Here is a 14,339-nt window from a genome sequence, read left to right as displayed (position 1 = left end):
CAGCAGGAATGGGGCTGGTTAGGTTCAGTGTAATCATGTCTATAAGCAGTCAAAAAATACTTGAAAATTAAGGCTCAGGCTCAGAAAGGTGTTTCTGTTCCTGACTCCTACTGAGATACCTGCTTTTCCATTTAAGTGACTGGGAAGGAGATCCTTAAGATCTTATGATCTGGGCTCAAATGTGTATGTCAGTGAAAAATAGCAAATACACATTTAAGAAAAGGAACCACTTAAGTCACCAAATGTTGTTAGTTCCTTTCTAACTTACTGATGTAATAAGGCAATCTGCTGCCTATGGGGACATCAGAAATCAAGACTCTAATTTGATATTCCATTTTGCAAAAGGAAAGATTTGGCAGGGTCACTAAACAGATACAGCAGACTCATGATGTCTGTAGAAAATGTTAGGCATGGCCTTCTGCTTCTCAGTGTTGGTATTTATCAGATGTAGTTTCATCAAAGTCATTAGACTTTGAGAAGAGAATTTGCTTCATACAACATACCTATACTCTGTATACATTAAGTATGAAAAAAAAAAAAAAAACACAACAGATTGCAATATTTCTCATAATACATTCTAGTTTTTCATATAGTATTGGCAATAAATATGAAGAGCATTGAAAAATGTTCAGGTCAGCATGACATATCAGTATAACAGGACATTTTATTTTTATCCTGGCTATGTTTTAGGAGACATGACTGAGGCGTGGCCTGAAGGTGTTTTGCAAGCACAATTGCCAGACTTAATAATAGTCTTGCTAGCCAGGGACGTTTCCTGAGAAAGATCCTGAAACTGAACTGGAAGGGAATAAAAGGAAATAAAAATTGAGATGTTTGCAGATTTTAAGTGAAGTAGTTACTTTTGCTGAATTACAGGCCTCAATACTGCATATATTGTAACATCTTGGTTTTCTTCAAAGAAAACATCTTGGTTTTCATTATTGGGGAAAAAAAAATAAGTTTTTGTATTTCTCACCCCTTCACAATCACCGGTGTGTTGTGGGAGGATGTTGTTCATCTGGATAACACACTAATGCTTTCTCACAATTACCAACATGCCAGTGAGTGTCAGTTGTTTTCATTGGTTTGCAGAGCCTTTCAATCGACCAGCTTCCTTCAGTGGTCTCACTGCAGTGGGTAGTAATGCCTTCGGGGGACTCGGGAACCCGACAGTTAGTGAGTAACCTCTTTGTTTATGAATTCTTGTTTGCTGTGTGATTCAGGATATTGAGTGATGGTGACTATTCGTTGTCGTTTTATCGGTTGCTTAGATCACATCCGTAAGGGATGGGAATATGAAAAGCACCCTTTTTCTTTTAAATAACAGCATTGTTTTAGTCATTAGTAAATTATTTTCTATCAGTTGCCTCATAGTTTGGGTTCAACATAATGCCAAATGTCACCATTGGCATTGTTTAGTCAAAAAATAAATGAATACAGAACTTATGAGTCTAAGGACTTTGTGAGATTCCTCATGGTTTTGTTGCATGGTCAAAAACAGTTAATGTGCACTGCTTATTTGTAATCCCTAGCTGTGGATGAGAACATTTTCTTTTCCTTTCTCACCAGTAATCCAGGACATGTGCCTGGAAAAGATCACTAACCTGCATTTATTTGTCCAGGGTCATCAACATTTCTCTAGATTTGGCCAGTCTCAAAAGATCATCCTTTCAAAAGTCACTACCTTTCTCCATACTTCAAATCTGGCATGATTTCGGTCACATATTATTTTATTTTGGTTCAGGATTAAATGCAACAAGTCCCATTGTTTATAGTCATTATAATGGTCATTTTCTGGTGTCTCTAAAATATTTGGACTAAGGATCATTGTCACTTTTATCTTTCTATTTCATCCCTTGTCAATTTTATCCACAGCATTTCCCTTCCAATTAAAACAGCTGTCAGATGCCTGCCCATTTTTAGGAATGAGACCCTCTAATGAATCTCTGTTAATTTCCTTTCCTTTTCCAGCTCCCAATAATATGTATTCATTTTAACTCTGAGTGCTGTAAAAGTTTTTTTGGTAAGTACCTTCACTAGAGCATACCTTTTTCTTAAACCTTTTTGTTTTCCACTTCACCATTTCAGCACCCAACTCAATGTTCGGCCACAAGGATGGCCCCAGTATGCAGAGCTTTAGCAACCCTCACGAGCCCTGGAACCGACTGCACCGAACTCCTCCTTCGTTCCCGACCCCTCCGCCCTGGCTGAAGCCAGGAGAGCTGGAGCGCAGTTCATCTGCTGCAGCTCATGACAGAGATAGAGATGTAGATAAACGAGACTCATCTGTTAGTAAAGATGACAAAGAAAGGTACGAAAGAACACTTCCAAGAATTGTCTAGTTCAAAGCTTGGGGCTCCGTTCTGCTTTTAACCCTTCCCAGCCTGGCACATTGTTAAACCAGAGCTTCAGTAGAGGGACACCTGGAGAGCGGACACCATCGGCGCCTACAATGTGAGGCTGGCAGTACTTGCACAGCAGGTGCCTCCTGCTGCATCTGTTTCTCTTCTCACTTGCACCACAGTTCCTCAGAAGGAGCTTGGCTGGAACAGAGTTCAGGCAGTGTCAAGTGAGAATAGAATCAGACCACACAGCCTTGTGGATGACTTTCTCATAGGTCTTCTGAAGACTTGATGTGTAGATAGGTGCCTGACAGGATGAAAAAAGGATTATAAAGTCTATCAGACACATATCTGCACTAGCGAATACTTAAATAACTTTGTAAATCTGACCCAATCTGCAAAACAAATAACCCTGCCTCCCTCCCCTAAAATGGCCTGACGAGAGAAACCACTGATGAAAGTTCTAAAACTAAAACTCTGTAAAATATCATGGTATGTCATTTCCAATACCACAGTAACTTTCAGTGCATGCAGTTCATTAAATCAACCTTAATTCCCCTGAAGAAAACACACATACATGCACTGCTGTTGCATACCTTCAAGCACGTTTTTTTGTTCAGTGTTTTACATGAACTTGCATGTTAGAACATGTCCAGGCTGGGAAGGGTTAATGAAAAGTAAAACCCGGTCATATTTTTTTTTGACAGGACTGTTCCCATTATACAGTTAACTCAGTAACAATTCCTCTTAACATTTAAGTACCAAATTATAAGAATTTGCCATTCAGCAAGTGTCATGCCTTCCTTGAAAAATGTAGAGAGGCTGATTTCAGCTTTTTCAGTTGTGGCTTAATGGCTTTCCTGTTAAGTTTGCACATTACTTTACTACATAATGGCTATGTTTCTAATTTTTTAACATAAAAGAATATTTAGGAGATGTGCTTTTCTGACTTCTCTGTCACTAACCCAAATATACGCATTAGTAGCCTTTTCTAAAAGAAGTTATGCTAACACATTAGATATTCTAAAAATACATTTAAGAGCTTTTCTGTGTTATTGTAAAATGTGAAGAGCAAGTCAAACTACAGATCTTTTCACCTACATTTTCCATTTGGAATATTTTATGTTTGGTAGCATAGCTTCATTATTTTCATGTGTGGTGTTAATGCTTCAAAATAAATTGCCATTAGAAATTGGGGATTCTGTCTTGAGAAATGCTTAAGCATGTGAGTAACTTTACTGGCTTGAATGGCAAAACATTTTAGTTACTGATGATATGGGTAGTCTTTAGAACTATGTGGTTATTTCAGTTACTGTCCTGTTGTTTTGTTATGAAGTGTTCCTGCTGAAGAAAATCCCTTTCAGAAACACATTCCTTGTAAGCTGCTTTGGCATTGCCTGAACTCCATACCATAGCTCAGAACATATTTATTTTCAATAATTTGAGAGCTTAAAAGTAAGCATCATTCATACTTCATATTTCTGCACAATTATGGCTACCAGTTTAGTACAATAACGATTTTGCTGATATAGTATTGCTATGCATCCATCCATGTGGTTTTGAAAAGTTCTACTTTGCAGCATGCTCACACTGTTGCCTGTATGAGAAGATGCTGAGAATTCCTTCCTGGAGACCTTCTCCCTATGTAGATAATGTCTGGAGTAGTTTGTGAGCCTCTCATACCTATCCTTTTATCTTCAGTGGCACCCAGCAGGGTGAGGATATAGACTTGCCTTCTAGTTGAGGTCCCAATCTCTGTTACCTATTTTTGGCTAATTTGACAAAGCAGGAAGAACTGGGAATCATACCCAGAGTTCTGGTATGATTTCATCTCAAAATTGTCCTATCATCAATGGTCTGAGCTTTATCTGCCCCCAAACACTCCATCTAGACAAATGGGTCCATCTAGATTTCTTCTGTAATAAGTGACAATTAAATGTACCTCAAAGGCACCTCTTAGCTTGACTTACCCCCATTTAGAAATGGTGTTAGGGTGGGTTACAGTGATTCACTGATTGCTTTTACTGGATAAGCTGTACAGCCATTGCATTGCAGCCCCCTCCCAGCTAGCGTGAGATATGGTAGATCTTTCAAGAGAGTTTAGATAATGTGAAACTACAGTCTGTGAACATTTCCCAGGTGTAGAGCTGGCTGGGAGTTACACTGCTATGTCCTGTTGTAGTCCCTGCTTTCTTCTGGAACACCGCTTGCAAATTCGTTTGTTTCTTTCTTTTAAGGACATTACTCCAGTCCAACATTAGAAAAAAATCAGTGGAAGCAGCTATTGTGCAAAACAGGATTTGTTCTTTCTCAGTGGTATTTAATTTAGAAGATGTCACTGAGCAATTCCACTCTAATAAAGACATTGATGTGTATGTAATCCTGGAGCTTTAAAGAGAAAACAAGAATCTATTGATCTCTTTATCAACATAAATGAAGCAAAGTAATTGGCATAATGTCTTGTGCATTATCTTTCAGTGTAGCATACAGCCTCAAAACATACCTTATTTAGTAATAAACTCATTTGAAAACATGATCTCAAGTTTCTTATTTCAGAGAGACTGAGGGTTAGCGCTGTTCCTGTACTATTAGCCCTTGATAGAACTGAGGATAAAAAACGATTCCCTCCCTGACCACTGGACTGCCGTTCACTTAAGTGAACTGTGTAATCAATAGCCTCTTGAGATAATGCCATCACTGTAACTGAATAAAATTAAATTGGCAATGGAAGATGTTATTTTGGTTGCACATATATTTTTCTTTAGTTACAGAAAATACCCGTTATTTTCTTTAAATTTTATGCACAATTTAAAATAAATAAGTTACGCAGAAAATTGATTAACTATCAGTGAAAGGACTCAATGAGTTCCTCTAGTGAAATAAAACAATTAAGGGTGCCCTCTGAACTGGTCCCATGAGCAAAATAAATAACAAACTAGGTATTGCAGAGTCCACAAGCCAGTGTTTTCACAGCAGAGGAAAAGGATCTTCATGTTGAAGCATTGCATTCACTGGAGTACATTATCTCGGTCACGCTGTGTCCAAATCTGGAAGCTGTTAGAAGAAATGCCTTAGCTTTTCGTGGAGAGCTAGAGGAGGGAAATTAGAGCCAGAACACAATTTTCAGACTGTTTAGGGCAGAGTTAATCAAAACAGAACATGATATCCAGGAGTTAATTGGTAGTCAGTGCAGATGAGACAGTTTTGGTATTAATTGCTCCAACTTACAAATGTTTTATAACAGTTGCATTCTGGACTCTGATTGTCTGAGACAAGGCCCATAAAATGACAATTTCAACAATTCAGTCTAGATGCAGCAGAAGATGCTTCTGGTGAGGTTATAATAATGAGAATTTTCTTTTTCAAAATACTTTTTCAGCAGTTGCTGCAGTTTCACCACCCAAAAGTACCTACAGCTTAGAGGTAGAAAACTTACACAGTTCAGCTCGTTAGCAAAAAAGAAAGTAGCAGAAACTGTGTAGGTGAAGGAGCAAGTTGTCCACTTCATAGTCACTCTCCGAGTTGCCCTTCAGCCATCCAGTATTGCTCATCTTGTCCAGAGTGAGTTTCAACCTACTGTCCTCATCAAAGCGTGTTTGGATGACACATTGCTAAGCAGAGACTGCAGCACCCAGAGAAGTATGTAAACTGGAGCTGTTTGCAGACTGTAGAGGACCCTGCTGCTTACCCCTCATTTTGCCTTTAGTGGCATGTTGTCCATCACCCCGCATGGAACAGAATTTCCATGTCTAGAAAACAGCATGTGTCCAACACTGAGGCTGTCTTTGTAGAGAAAACTGCAATGCTGAATTCAGCTGCAATTAATGCGAGGTGAAAAGCGTTGGAACTGAAGAATTAGATTCACCTTACATACTCAATTCATTTGAAATAGGACTGCTATTCCACTTAGTGTTAGTCAACACTACTTCCAGAAAATACTTGGTACAGAATGCATTCATATATACATCTTTTTCAGTCCACTGCCAGACAGTTATTCTCTAATCCTTTGTGCAACACAAGTATGAAAGATGGAAAGAATTTGCAATATTTTGAGACTTCTTGGCATTGGCAGCGAGATACATTGTCACAGTCTCTGCTCTGCTCACTCTATCCCAGAAATGGGAAAGGGTTCGGAATCTGAAGAGCAACAGAATCCACAAAGGTGTTAACTTTATGAGATAGCCTGAATGATGGGCATACAGCATAGATTCATCCCTGCCTGAGGAAGTCAACACACAATCTGTGCATGACGGCTAGCAGTCTCTATTAAAACACCCACACTGAGGCTTCACACTTAAAGAAGTGCCTGTCTGTTCAGAGGTGGTCTCCACCAGTGCTGGTGCACTGAGAGGCTTTTGTTTTCAATTTTAAGAAGGAAATTGAATTGTGAGAAGTAAATTGAAAATCAAGAAGGATGAAGACAATGTAGATAAGAAACTAGTAAAGTACATAAGCGTGGAAGTTTTTCAAGAAGTCCGCTGAACAAAATGTCGTCTGCTTGCCCAAATGTATTCTTAATAGAAGTAGCAGGTAAAATCCTATTCCCCATGTAATTTGGATTTAATTGCCTCACCTTTTTTGCATGAAATTGGTATGTTTCTATTTTTTCTCTCTCTTTACAAACAGCTAAGTCCATCATCCTAGGAGTATGTACATTAGAGCTAGATTCCCTGGGATCCTTCTGTGGACTTCAGTGTTTGAAATTTCAGTCAGATCATTCACAAAGCAGCTTCTTTGGGGATCTTCTTCTCCTGCATTAAGATAATAGAACAGACCTAGTTTAGAGATGGGTTGCTCTTCTGGTGTTTTGGGTGTGCAATAGGAACAGTGCATTAAATGGTGCATGTTACTAGCTTTCTGCAAAGTGACAAGTATACAGGCAGACACCCTCAAGGATTTGTTTTATTTATGAGAGTTTCTCATGCTTTAATTTTTATGCTTCTCTTTCTTTCTAGGGAGAGCATTGAGAAAAGACACTCCAGCCATCCTTCGCCAGCACCTATCCATCCAGTAAACTCCCTCGGACATAATCGCAGCTCAAATGAGCAGATCAGGAGCCATCTGAATCCCGAGGTTCGAGAAAAAGAGAAACCCAAAGAGCGAGAGAGGGATCACTCCGAATCTCGGAAGGAAATTAATGTCGAAGAGCACAAGGTGAAGGACAACTATATTTCAGAGAAAGAAGGCCTGAGTCATGAAAGCCGAGTGGTGGAAGAATCGAAGCAAATGTCCAGGGTTCCTTCACCCTATGCTAGGCCCCCTGTTGTGGAGAGCACCAGGCCTAATAGTACTTCAAACCGTGAGACTGAGAGGAAGAATGAGCCGGCATATGATAATCCGAAGAAAAGCAATGAAGTCAAGGTGAAGGAGGAGCGAAAGGAAGACCATGATGTTCAACCTGAGGGACCTCAGACTCACAGGTCATCTGATCAGCCCCCACCTATATCTACATCTAATGTCCATCCAAGTCCTTTAGTGTCTATGCCCATGACTGTAGGTGTAACTGGTATACATCACATGAACAGCATCAGTGGCCTGGATAGGACTCGCATGATGACCCCTTTTATGGGAATTAGCCCGATTCCTGGTGGAGAACGTTTCCCCTATCCTTCTTTCCACTGGGATCCAATGAGAGATCCCTTAAGAGATCCTTACAGAGAGCTAGATATTCATCGGAGAGACCCCCTGGGCAGAGACTTTTTGCTAAGAAATGACCCCCTTCATCGTCTTTCTACGCCAAGATTATATGAAGCCGACAGGTCGTTCAGGGATCGGGAACCTCACGACTACAATCACCACCACCATCACCACCACCCTCTTTCTGTTGACCCACGACGTGAGCATGAGAGGGGCAACCACTTGGATGACAGGGAGCGGTTGCACATGCTCAGAGAGGACTATGAACATGCACGCCTGCACTCAGTTCACCCTGCCACCTTGGATGGGCACCTGCCTCACCCAAGCCTAATCACACCAGGACTTCCTAGCATGCACTACCCCAGAGTCAGTCCCCCAACGGGACACCAAAATGGCATCCTCAATAAAACTCCCCCAACAGCAGCTCTCAGTGCCCCTCCACCTCTTATTTCTACTCTGGGACCTCGGCCTGGGTCTCCCAGAAGGACTACTCCTCTGTCAACAGAGATGAGAGAGAGGCCTCCTTCTCACACCCTCAAGGACATTGAAGCTCGATAAGCAGAGTGAGACTAAGTGAAAACCAGAGAAAGAGGGACAGAATGTTGTAAATGAACATAATATAAAGACCTTCTTACTAGTCATTGATACAGACTGGGGATGTAACCCACTGTACAATATGTATAGACCTGAGTGCAAAGATTTTGAAATGTTTTTTTTGTATATTATATGTTGAAATTTTCCAGATCTTTTAGCCAAGTCCATATGTTCCTCGTGTCTTCTACTCTATTTTATTTCTAGTTTAAAATTTTCAAATTTGAACTGAAGAACAAGACATTACTCTGAATGATTTGACTAGAAACAAGCCACCACCAATGACAACCGTACAACGCTCTTTCAGAAGAAAAGTGAAAACAATTGTAGATATTTATGTAAAAAGAGTGCTTCATGGGTTAATGGTTCATATATGCAAAAAGGGTAAGACGAAAGCTTTACTTTGTACAAATGTAAATAGATAAAATTAAGTAACATAATACATTAATACTTCTTAAACTGTGCTATTTGCAAACTTAATATTGATCAACACAGTCTGCTTATGCTGTGTTACATATATTGTTATAGACAGCTAAACCCCTTCAACTATGCAATGAATTTTAAGGCTTTTCACAAAAGCCTTTAAAACTCAAAGGAGCCTTTTCAACACACAACATACTTAAAGTCATATTTTCCCTGAACAAGCTCATCTATACTAGAAACCTATTTCTCTTGCTTGTTTTGATGAAGAAACAGCCCATTAGAAGTGTAGTTTTCTGTCTGAAACCCTGCATCAAGATGCTGATGTTACTGTAGCTCATGTATTCCTTAGAAAGCGTCAGGTTAGCAATCTATAATCACTGATACTGTAGTCATGACTGATGGGTTTTTAGTCACATTAATCTGGGTTAAACAGAATAATAATCAAATGCTGGATATTTTCCAGAACCTTCGTCACTTAACATGTCAAACTTATTTTTGGAAGAACATCTGGTTATAACCATTCATGTCTGTTTTTATTGCCAGTGTGTCATTTTAATCTGTACACACCACACACTTTTTTTTTCTTTTTTTTTGTTAAGTGATTTTTAACTATGTTGAAACAAATCGTACAAGAAAGCCAATACTTTTCTAAATGATGTTTTCACTGTGGATCAGTAGTTTAATTAATGAACTCTGATGCAGATTTCATAATGCAACTTACTGTATTTCAGTTGGTAATAAAGTCTGTGAATAGTTAACAGGTCAACCTTGTTGTTCCCTAATCATGGAAGATACAACCTGAAGAACACGGTCCTTTTTAACAATATGCATCAGTCTTCTGAAATCTGTCTTTTCATAACACACTTTTTTATAATGCGTTAAGTTTCTTGTCTAAATATTTGGAGAGAATATGACTTTATCAGAGAGAATTCAATATCTTGTCTACTGGACTGTAAAATATATGTATGAAATAAAATTAGTTCCATTGGTCTTCTAGTGTATTAAAGTGCTATCTGAAGTTGTTATTCTGTTTTGGCAAAAAAAAAAAAAAAAAGAAAAAAGAAAAAAAAAAGAAAGAAAAGAAAGAAAGAAAAAAGTTAACTACAGTTGTTTCTAATGATCAGAGATCTATTTTAGTAGTCAACTGAAGGTTTAGTTGTGAGCTTCAGATTTTGTGAACTCCAGATGTTGTGCAGTGTTCTTTTTTTTTCTGATTTTTTTTAAGAACAAAAGGAAAAATGAAAAAAAAAAAAACCCAACCCTGAAGAATATGTACACTGGAACCGTAGTGGTAGCTTTCAGTATTGTAAAGAGATTGTTATATACAAACCTTTTTGCTGTTTATCCTGTATGTAATAAAGTCCTTTCTAGATCCTATGTGAAAAGAAAAGTGAAGCGGCTCTCAATCTTCAGCATGTTTCCTCATCAGCGAAGACTTGTGTAATGTAAATTGTGCCATGTTATTAAAAAAATGTGAACTAAACTGCTAGGTGCTTCTTTGTGTGGAGTACCCCATCGTTGCTATGGGGAAGAAACGATACCTTTTCCCAAGAGTGGGCTTTTGTTCAGAAGAAATAGCTGTTAAAAATGGAAAGGAAATGACAAGCTTTTATAAGCTATCTTATAAAAATGATTATAATAATCAGGAAAAAAGGAACAAAAAAAGAGACCAAATCCTTAGCTTGCCCAGATTCTCTAAAATATAATAACATCCTACTGACATTAGCTTTTAATTACTGACCAATTAGTCTTTCAGGTTAGTCCCATACTTACGTATGTGACTGTATGCAAGCCGTTTTGTGAATTTGTGTACTTCCATGCAAGCTAAATGCATTTTACCAGTTACCAGCTAAGAAGATGGCTCTTGGTTACTGTGACCAATTGGAAAAAAGTATGTACAATTTTTTGCAAAATTTTTAGTTCTACATAGTACAGCTTTCATGGTGTCCTTTTTTTTTTGGGGGGGGGGGGGAAAGTCATGATGTCATGATGCATGATTTCCTGGAGGTGGTTGTTTTTTTTTTGTTCTGTTTGGTTTTGGTTACAGACTTAGTGCAAACACTTCAAAATTTTTACCAAGTTACTTTTGCCAGAGGTAACTTGTGACACTAAAACTCGCTTTCTAGAGTAAGAATTAAGAAGACTTTCTTCTCCCTCGATAATTAGCACTTGTTTTGGTAAGCAATTAACTGTATGCAGCCATATATTCAAGTTTGGTTTTGTTTCTCTCTCTGTCGTTGTAGAATTTGTCTGTATTCTATGTTATCATGTAAATCTGATCAAAGTGAAATTTCTTTGAATTTCAACCATGTAACTGAGAGAAAAGAATAGCCCTATGTGTGAACTGTACGTATTCTTGGTAGTAATGTACAGTATAATATAGGAAAAAAGCATTTTCTGTTTTTGTTTGTTTGTGGGTTTTTTTGTTGTTTTTGTTTTGTGTTTTGTTTTGTTTTGGTTTTGGTTTTCTGCAAGCAACCAGTATCTTGGTCTTCTAAATGTACATCTTTAAAAATGCTTCCAGCTTCCTGAAGGAAACCATTCATAGATGTCTGTAGAAGGATGAAAGCTATTGGAGAAGGCTTGCACAGATACAGTGTGAGGGAGTCTATGAGAAGGGCCTAATGAGAGCATCATCTTTCAGGTTTATCTCAGCATTGTAATAGGAGTCCTAGCAGCTTTGTCAGTGGCTTTCAGGGAAGAAATGTGGTATCTGATTGTACAGACTATGATCCTTGTTCTCCCAGATGCTGAGTGTACTCCTGCTGATATTACTGAATTCCCAGTCAAGATAATGAAACCTCAGCCCCAGAGTCCCAGAAAGGACTGAGGCATTTCACTCCCTTTGAATTCAATGCAATTTAAGTGGCTATATGCCTTTAAAGAACAGGACGTCATGTCTTCTTATGAGTGCTGATGCTCACAAGAATATGCCTGAAAGGTATGAATAAGAGATGAAACAAGGTTTTAATGCTCTCAAACTTTTTTCAGATGTGTTCATAGCTTTTCAAAAGCTTGATATGGTGGCTTTAGCTTGCAGGTGAATTTCATCTTTTTAGCAGGGTTTTTCATTCAAGACATTTGTCTTAATACTTGTATTTTTAAACCACTAGCATTTAAGCAATTAAATACGTGTAAAGACAATCCACCCATATGAATGAAGTGACTGTGAAGGATATTATTTTGTAGAGCATGAGGCATTTGGGGACACAAAAAACCCTGAGTTATGATGCTTGCAACGTTCAGGTCCTTTGCTTTATGCTATAAAGATCCCACGTTGCCCCACTCCAACTGGTGTTTCTATTTAACAGCATCCATCACAAGTTGGGATACCAGCTGAATCAGTGTACACAAAGGGATTCTTTGAAAGCAGTTGTATTATCTATTCCCTGATAAAATTTTAATTTTATGCTGCACTTTGTCCCTTCATTTGAACCTTCTATATTGTCTTTGTTGTCTTTCCTTATTAAATGCCTAGTTCTAACTTTTTTTGTTGTTATTTACACCTTACCTTGCCTTTTTGCCACTTTTTTTTTTTTTTGGTCATGTATTATGACAGCTAAATCTATTATAGGCAGTGATAAATGCTGCAGATGAATTTTTATGAGAGCCATGGACACAATGTATATTTCTGTTCTTCTTTACCTTTGCCAGTGCATTCATGAAAACAGAATTTATAATCCTCGCTGGACTGGAAGATGGCAAATGGTGGTTGGGGAGGAAAAGTATTTTCATTTGCTATGACTGTACCTTGTTAAGTTAATATTTAATGTGATTCTTGATAATTTGAACTCTAACTCCTCCTTCACACATGCAGGTGACCTCTGCTGAAAGCCACTTTGGTTACTGGAACAAGGTATCAGACAGTTAGATTCCATTTACAGAGGAGTTGCTTGTCTGACTGCTTTTGTTTCTGGTAAGAAAGAAGAAAGAGCTGTGGTTCAAACAAAAACCAGAGACTCAAATAATTCAGAGTTCTGTTAGTCCTGTGGAGACTTGGTTAAGTCTTACCTGGATAAATTGACTTGCTTGTTTAGAGTCCCACTGCCATCTTTGTAGGTATACCCATCCATTTTTTCAGAAGGCCATTTGGAGTAGGATTCCAGCTTAAAAGGTCTAAAAGGCCTTTTGAAGGTGTCTCTTCTTAACTCCAAATAGAGACTAGCCTCTAACCTAGCTGTTTCAGAGAAGTACATGTAAATGTGTGGTGGGACTACCTCCTCCCTTGCTGATTTTACAGTCCAAGCAGATTTTTCATTCTGTACCAATCCTGGCCATTTTTTATGTGAAGATCTTAAAGAGAGTCTGATTTTTGTTATGTGATTGCATTGTGCTTGGTGCTCTGACTGCGGCAAGTGAGCATTTCTCAGGGCTGCTATAACAGGCTGACAACTGAGGGCTTCAGTGAATTAGTTTATTGGATAACCACTATAAAAAAAATCCAGGCTTTTGCTAGCCAAGAAGCAACAAAGCTGCAGGAAAGGTCAGGCTCTGTTCATCCTGCAACCTGTCTCCATCCGGAGGGGCTTTGACTGCTTGTGGCCAGGAGCAAAGTGGAAGTTCCCAGCATGGCTCATCATGATAGAGTCATGGGTTTTCCAGCACGGTCCCTTCTGCCAGTTGTGTACTTGGCTAGGTATTTCTTTTCCTGCAGGTGTCTTGCAACTACAGTAATTGTAACACAAAGACATTGCCTTGTCACAAAGAGTATCCCCCTCCTTGCTCGTGTACTCTCCATGAATCTCTGTGCAGCAATCTGTGGAATATGGCATCATGCCTAGCACCTTACAATCTTGCATATCCCCTTAGCCAGTTTAGCAGAGGCCTTTCCTGTAGGATGTGACCATTGCATTTGATGTTTCCGCTGCTGGCAATACTTTGCTATACCATTATGCCTATTTTATAAATGAGGAAAGTGCACCTGGTAACACAAAGCTCAGAGTCACTGGTGTGATAACAGCCACCTACTGCCTGACTCATCCCATTAGTCACCCAGGGAGACTAGGTACTGCCTCAGTCACCAAGAGAACCAAAAAAAAAAACTAAATCAGGTAGACTGCAGAGTCAATGGCAGTAAGAGATGAGGAATTTATGGATCACTATTGTGCCTTTAGAAAGTACCTTTCATCCTAACCCAAGTTAACAACTTCCTGGGGTTTTAGATTTGCTAACACTATGTCCATGAAATTATGTTTTTACTTGTTAATAGGATAATTCAAGTACCTGTGTATGGCCTGTGGTCATTCTGGTTATTAAGGGCAGATACACCCTATTTTAACACTGAGTGTAGATTGTTTGATCACCTCTATTGCTCAGTGTTGAAGCTCGGAGGGTAGCATTTTTCTT

The 14,339-nt window shown here is 38.8% G+C and overlaps 1 protein-coding gene across 1 annotated transcript in view; it reads left to right on the top strand.

Annotated features, from left to right (window-relative positions):
• AUTS2 (activator of transcription and developmental regulator AUTS2) overlaps nucleotides 1-10,443 on the top strand; it is a gene marked incomplete at its 5' end in the record, with an annotated part of 97,625 nt that extends 87,182 nt beyond the window's left edge. Inside the window, 3 exons of the mRNA XM_084299925.1 lie at nucleotides 1,093-1,176; nucleotides 2,089-2,311; nucleotides 7,298-10,443. Coding sequence (XP_084156051.1) covers nucleotides 1,093-1,176; nucleotides 2,089-2,311; nucleotides 7,298-8,537 — 1,547 coding nt within the window. The 3' untranslated portion in view covers nucleotides 8,538-10,443. The remainder of the gene's footprint in view (nucleotides 1-1,092; nucleotides 1,177-2,088; nucleotides 2,312-7,297) is intronic.
• Nucleotides 10,444-14,339: the final 3,896 nt, after the last annotated feature.

This window comes from Netta rufina, assembly GCF_964035555.1.
Source record: "Netta rufina genome assembly, chromosome: 21".
Taxonomy (NCBI): domain Eukaryota; kingdom Metazoa; phylum Chordata; class Aves; order Anseriformes; family Anatidae; genus Netta; species Netta rufina.
Note: the sequence above shows the minus strand (reverse complement) of the source record. Positions and strands in the feature narration are given on the sequence as shown.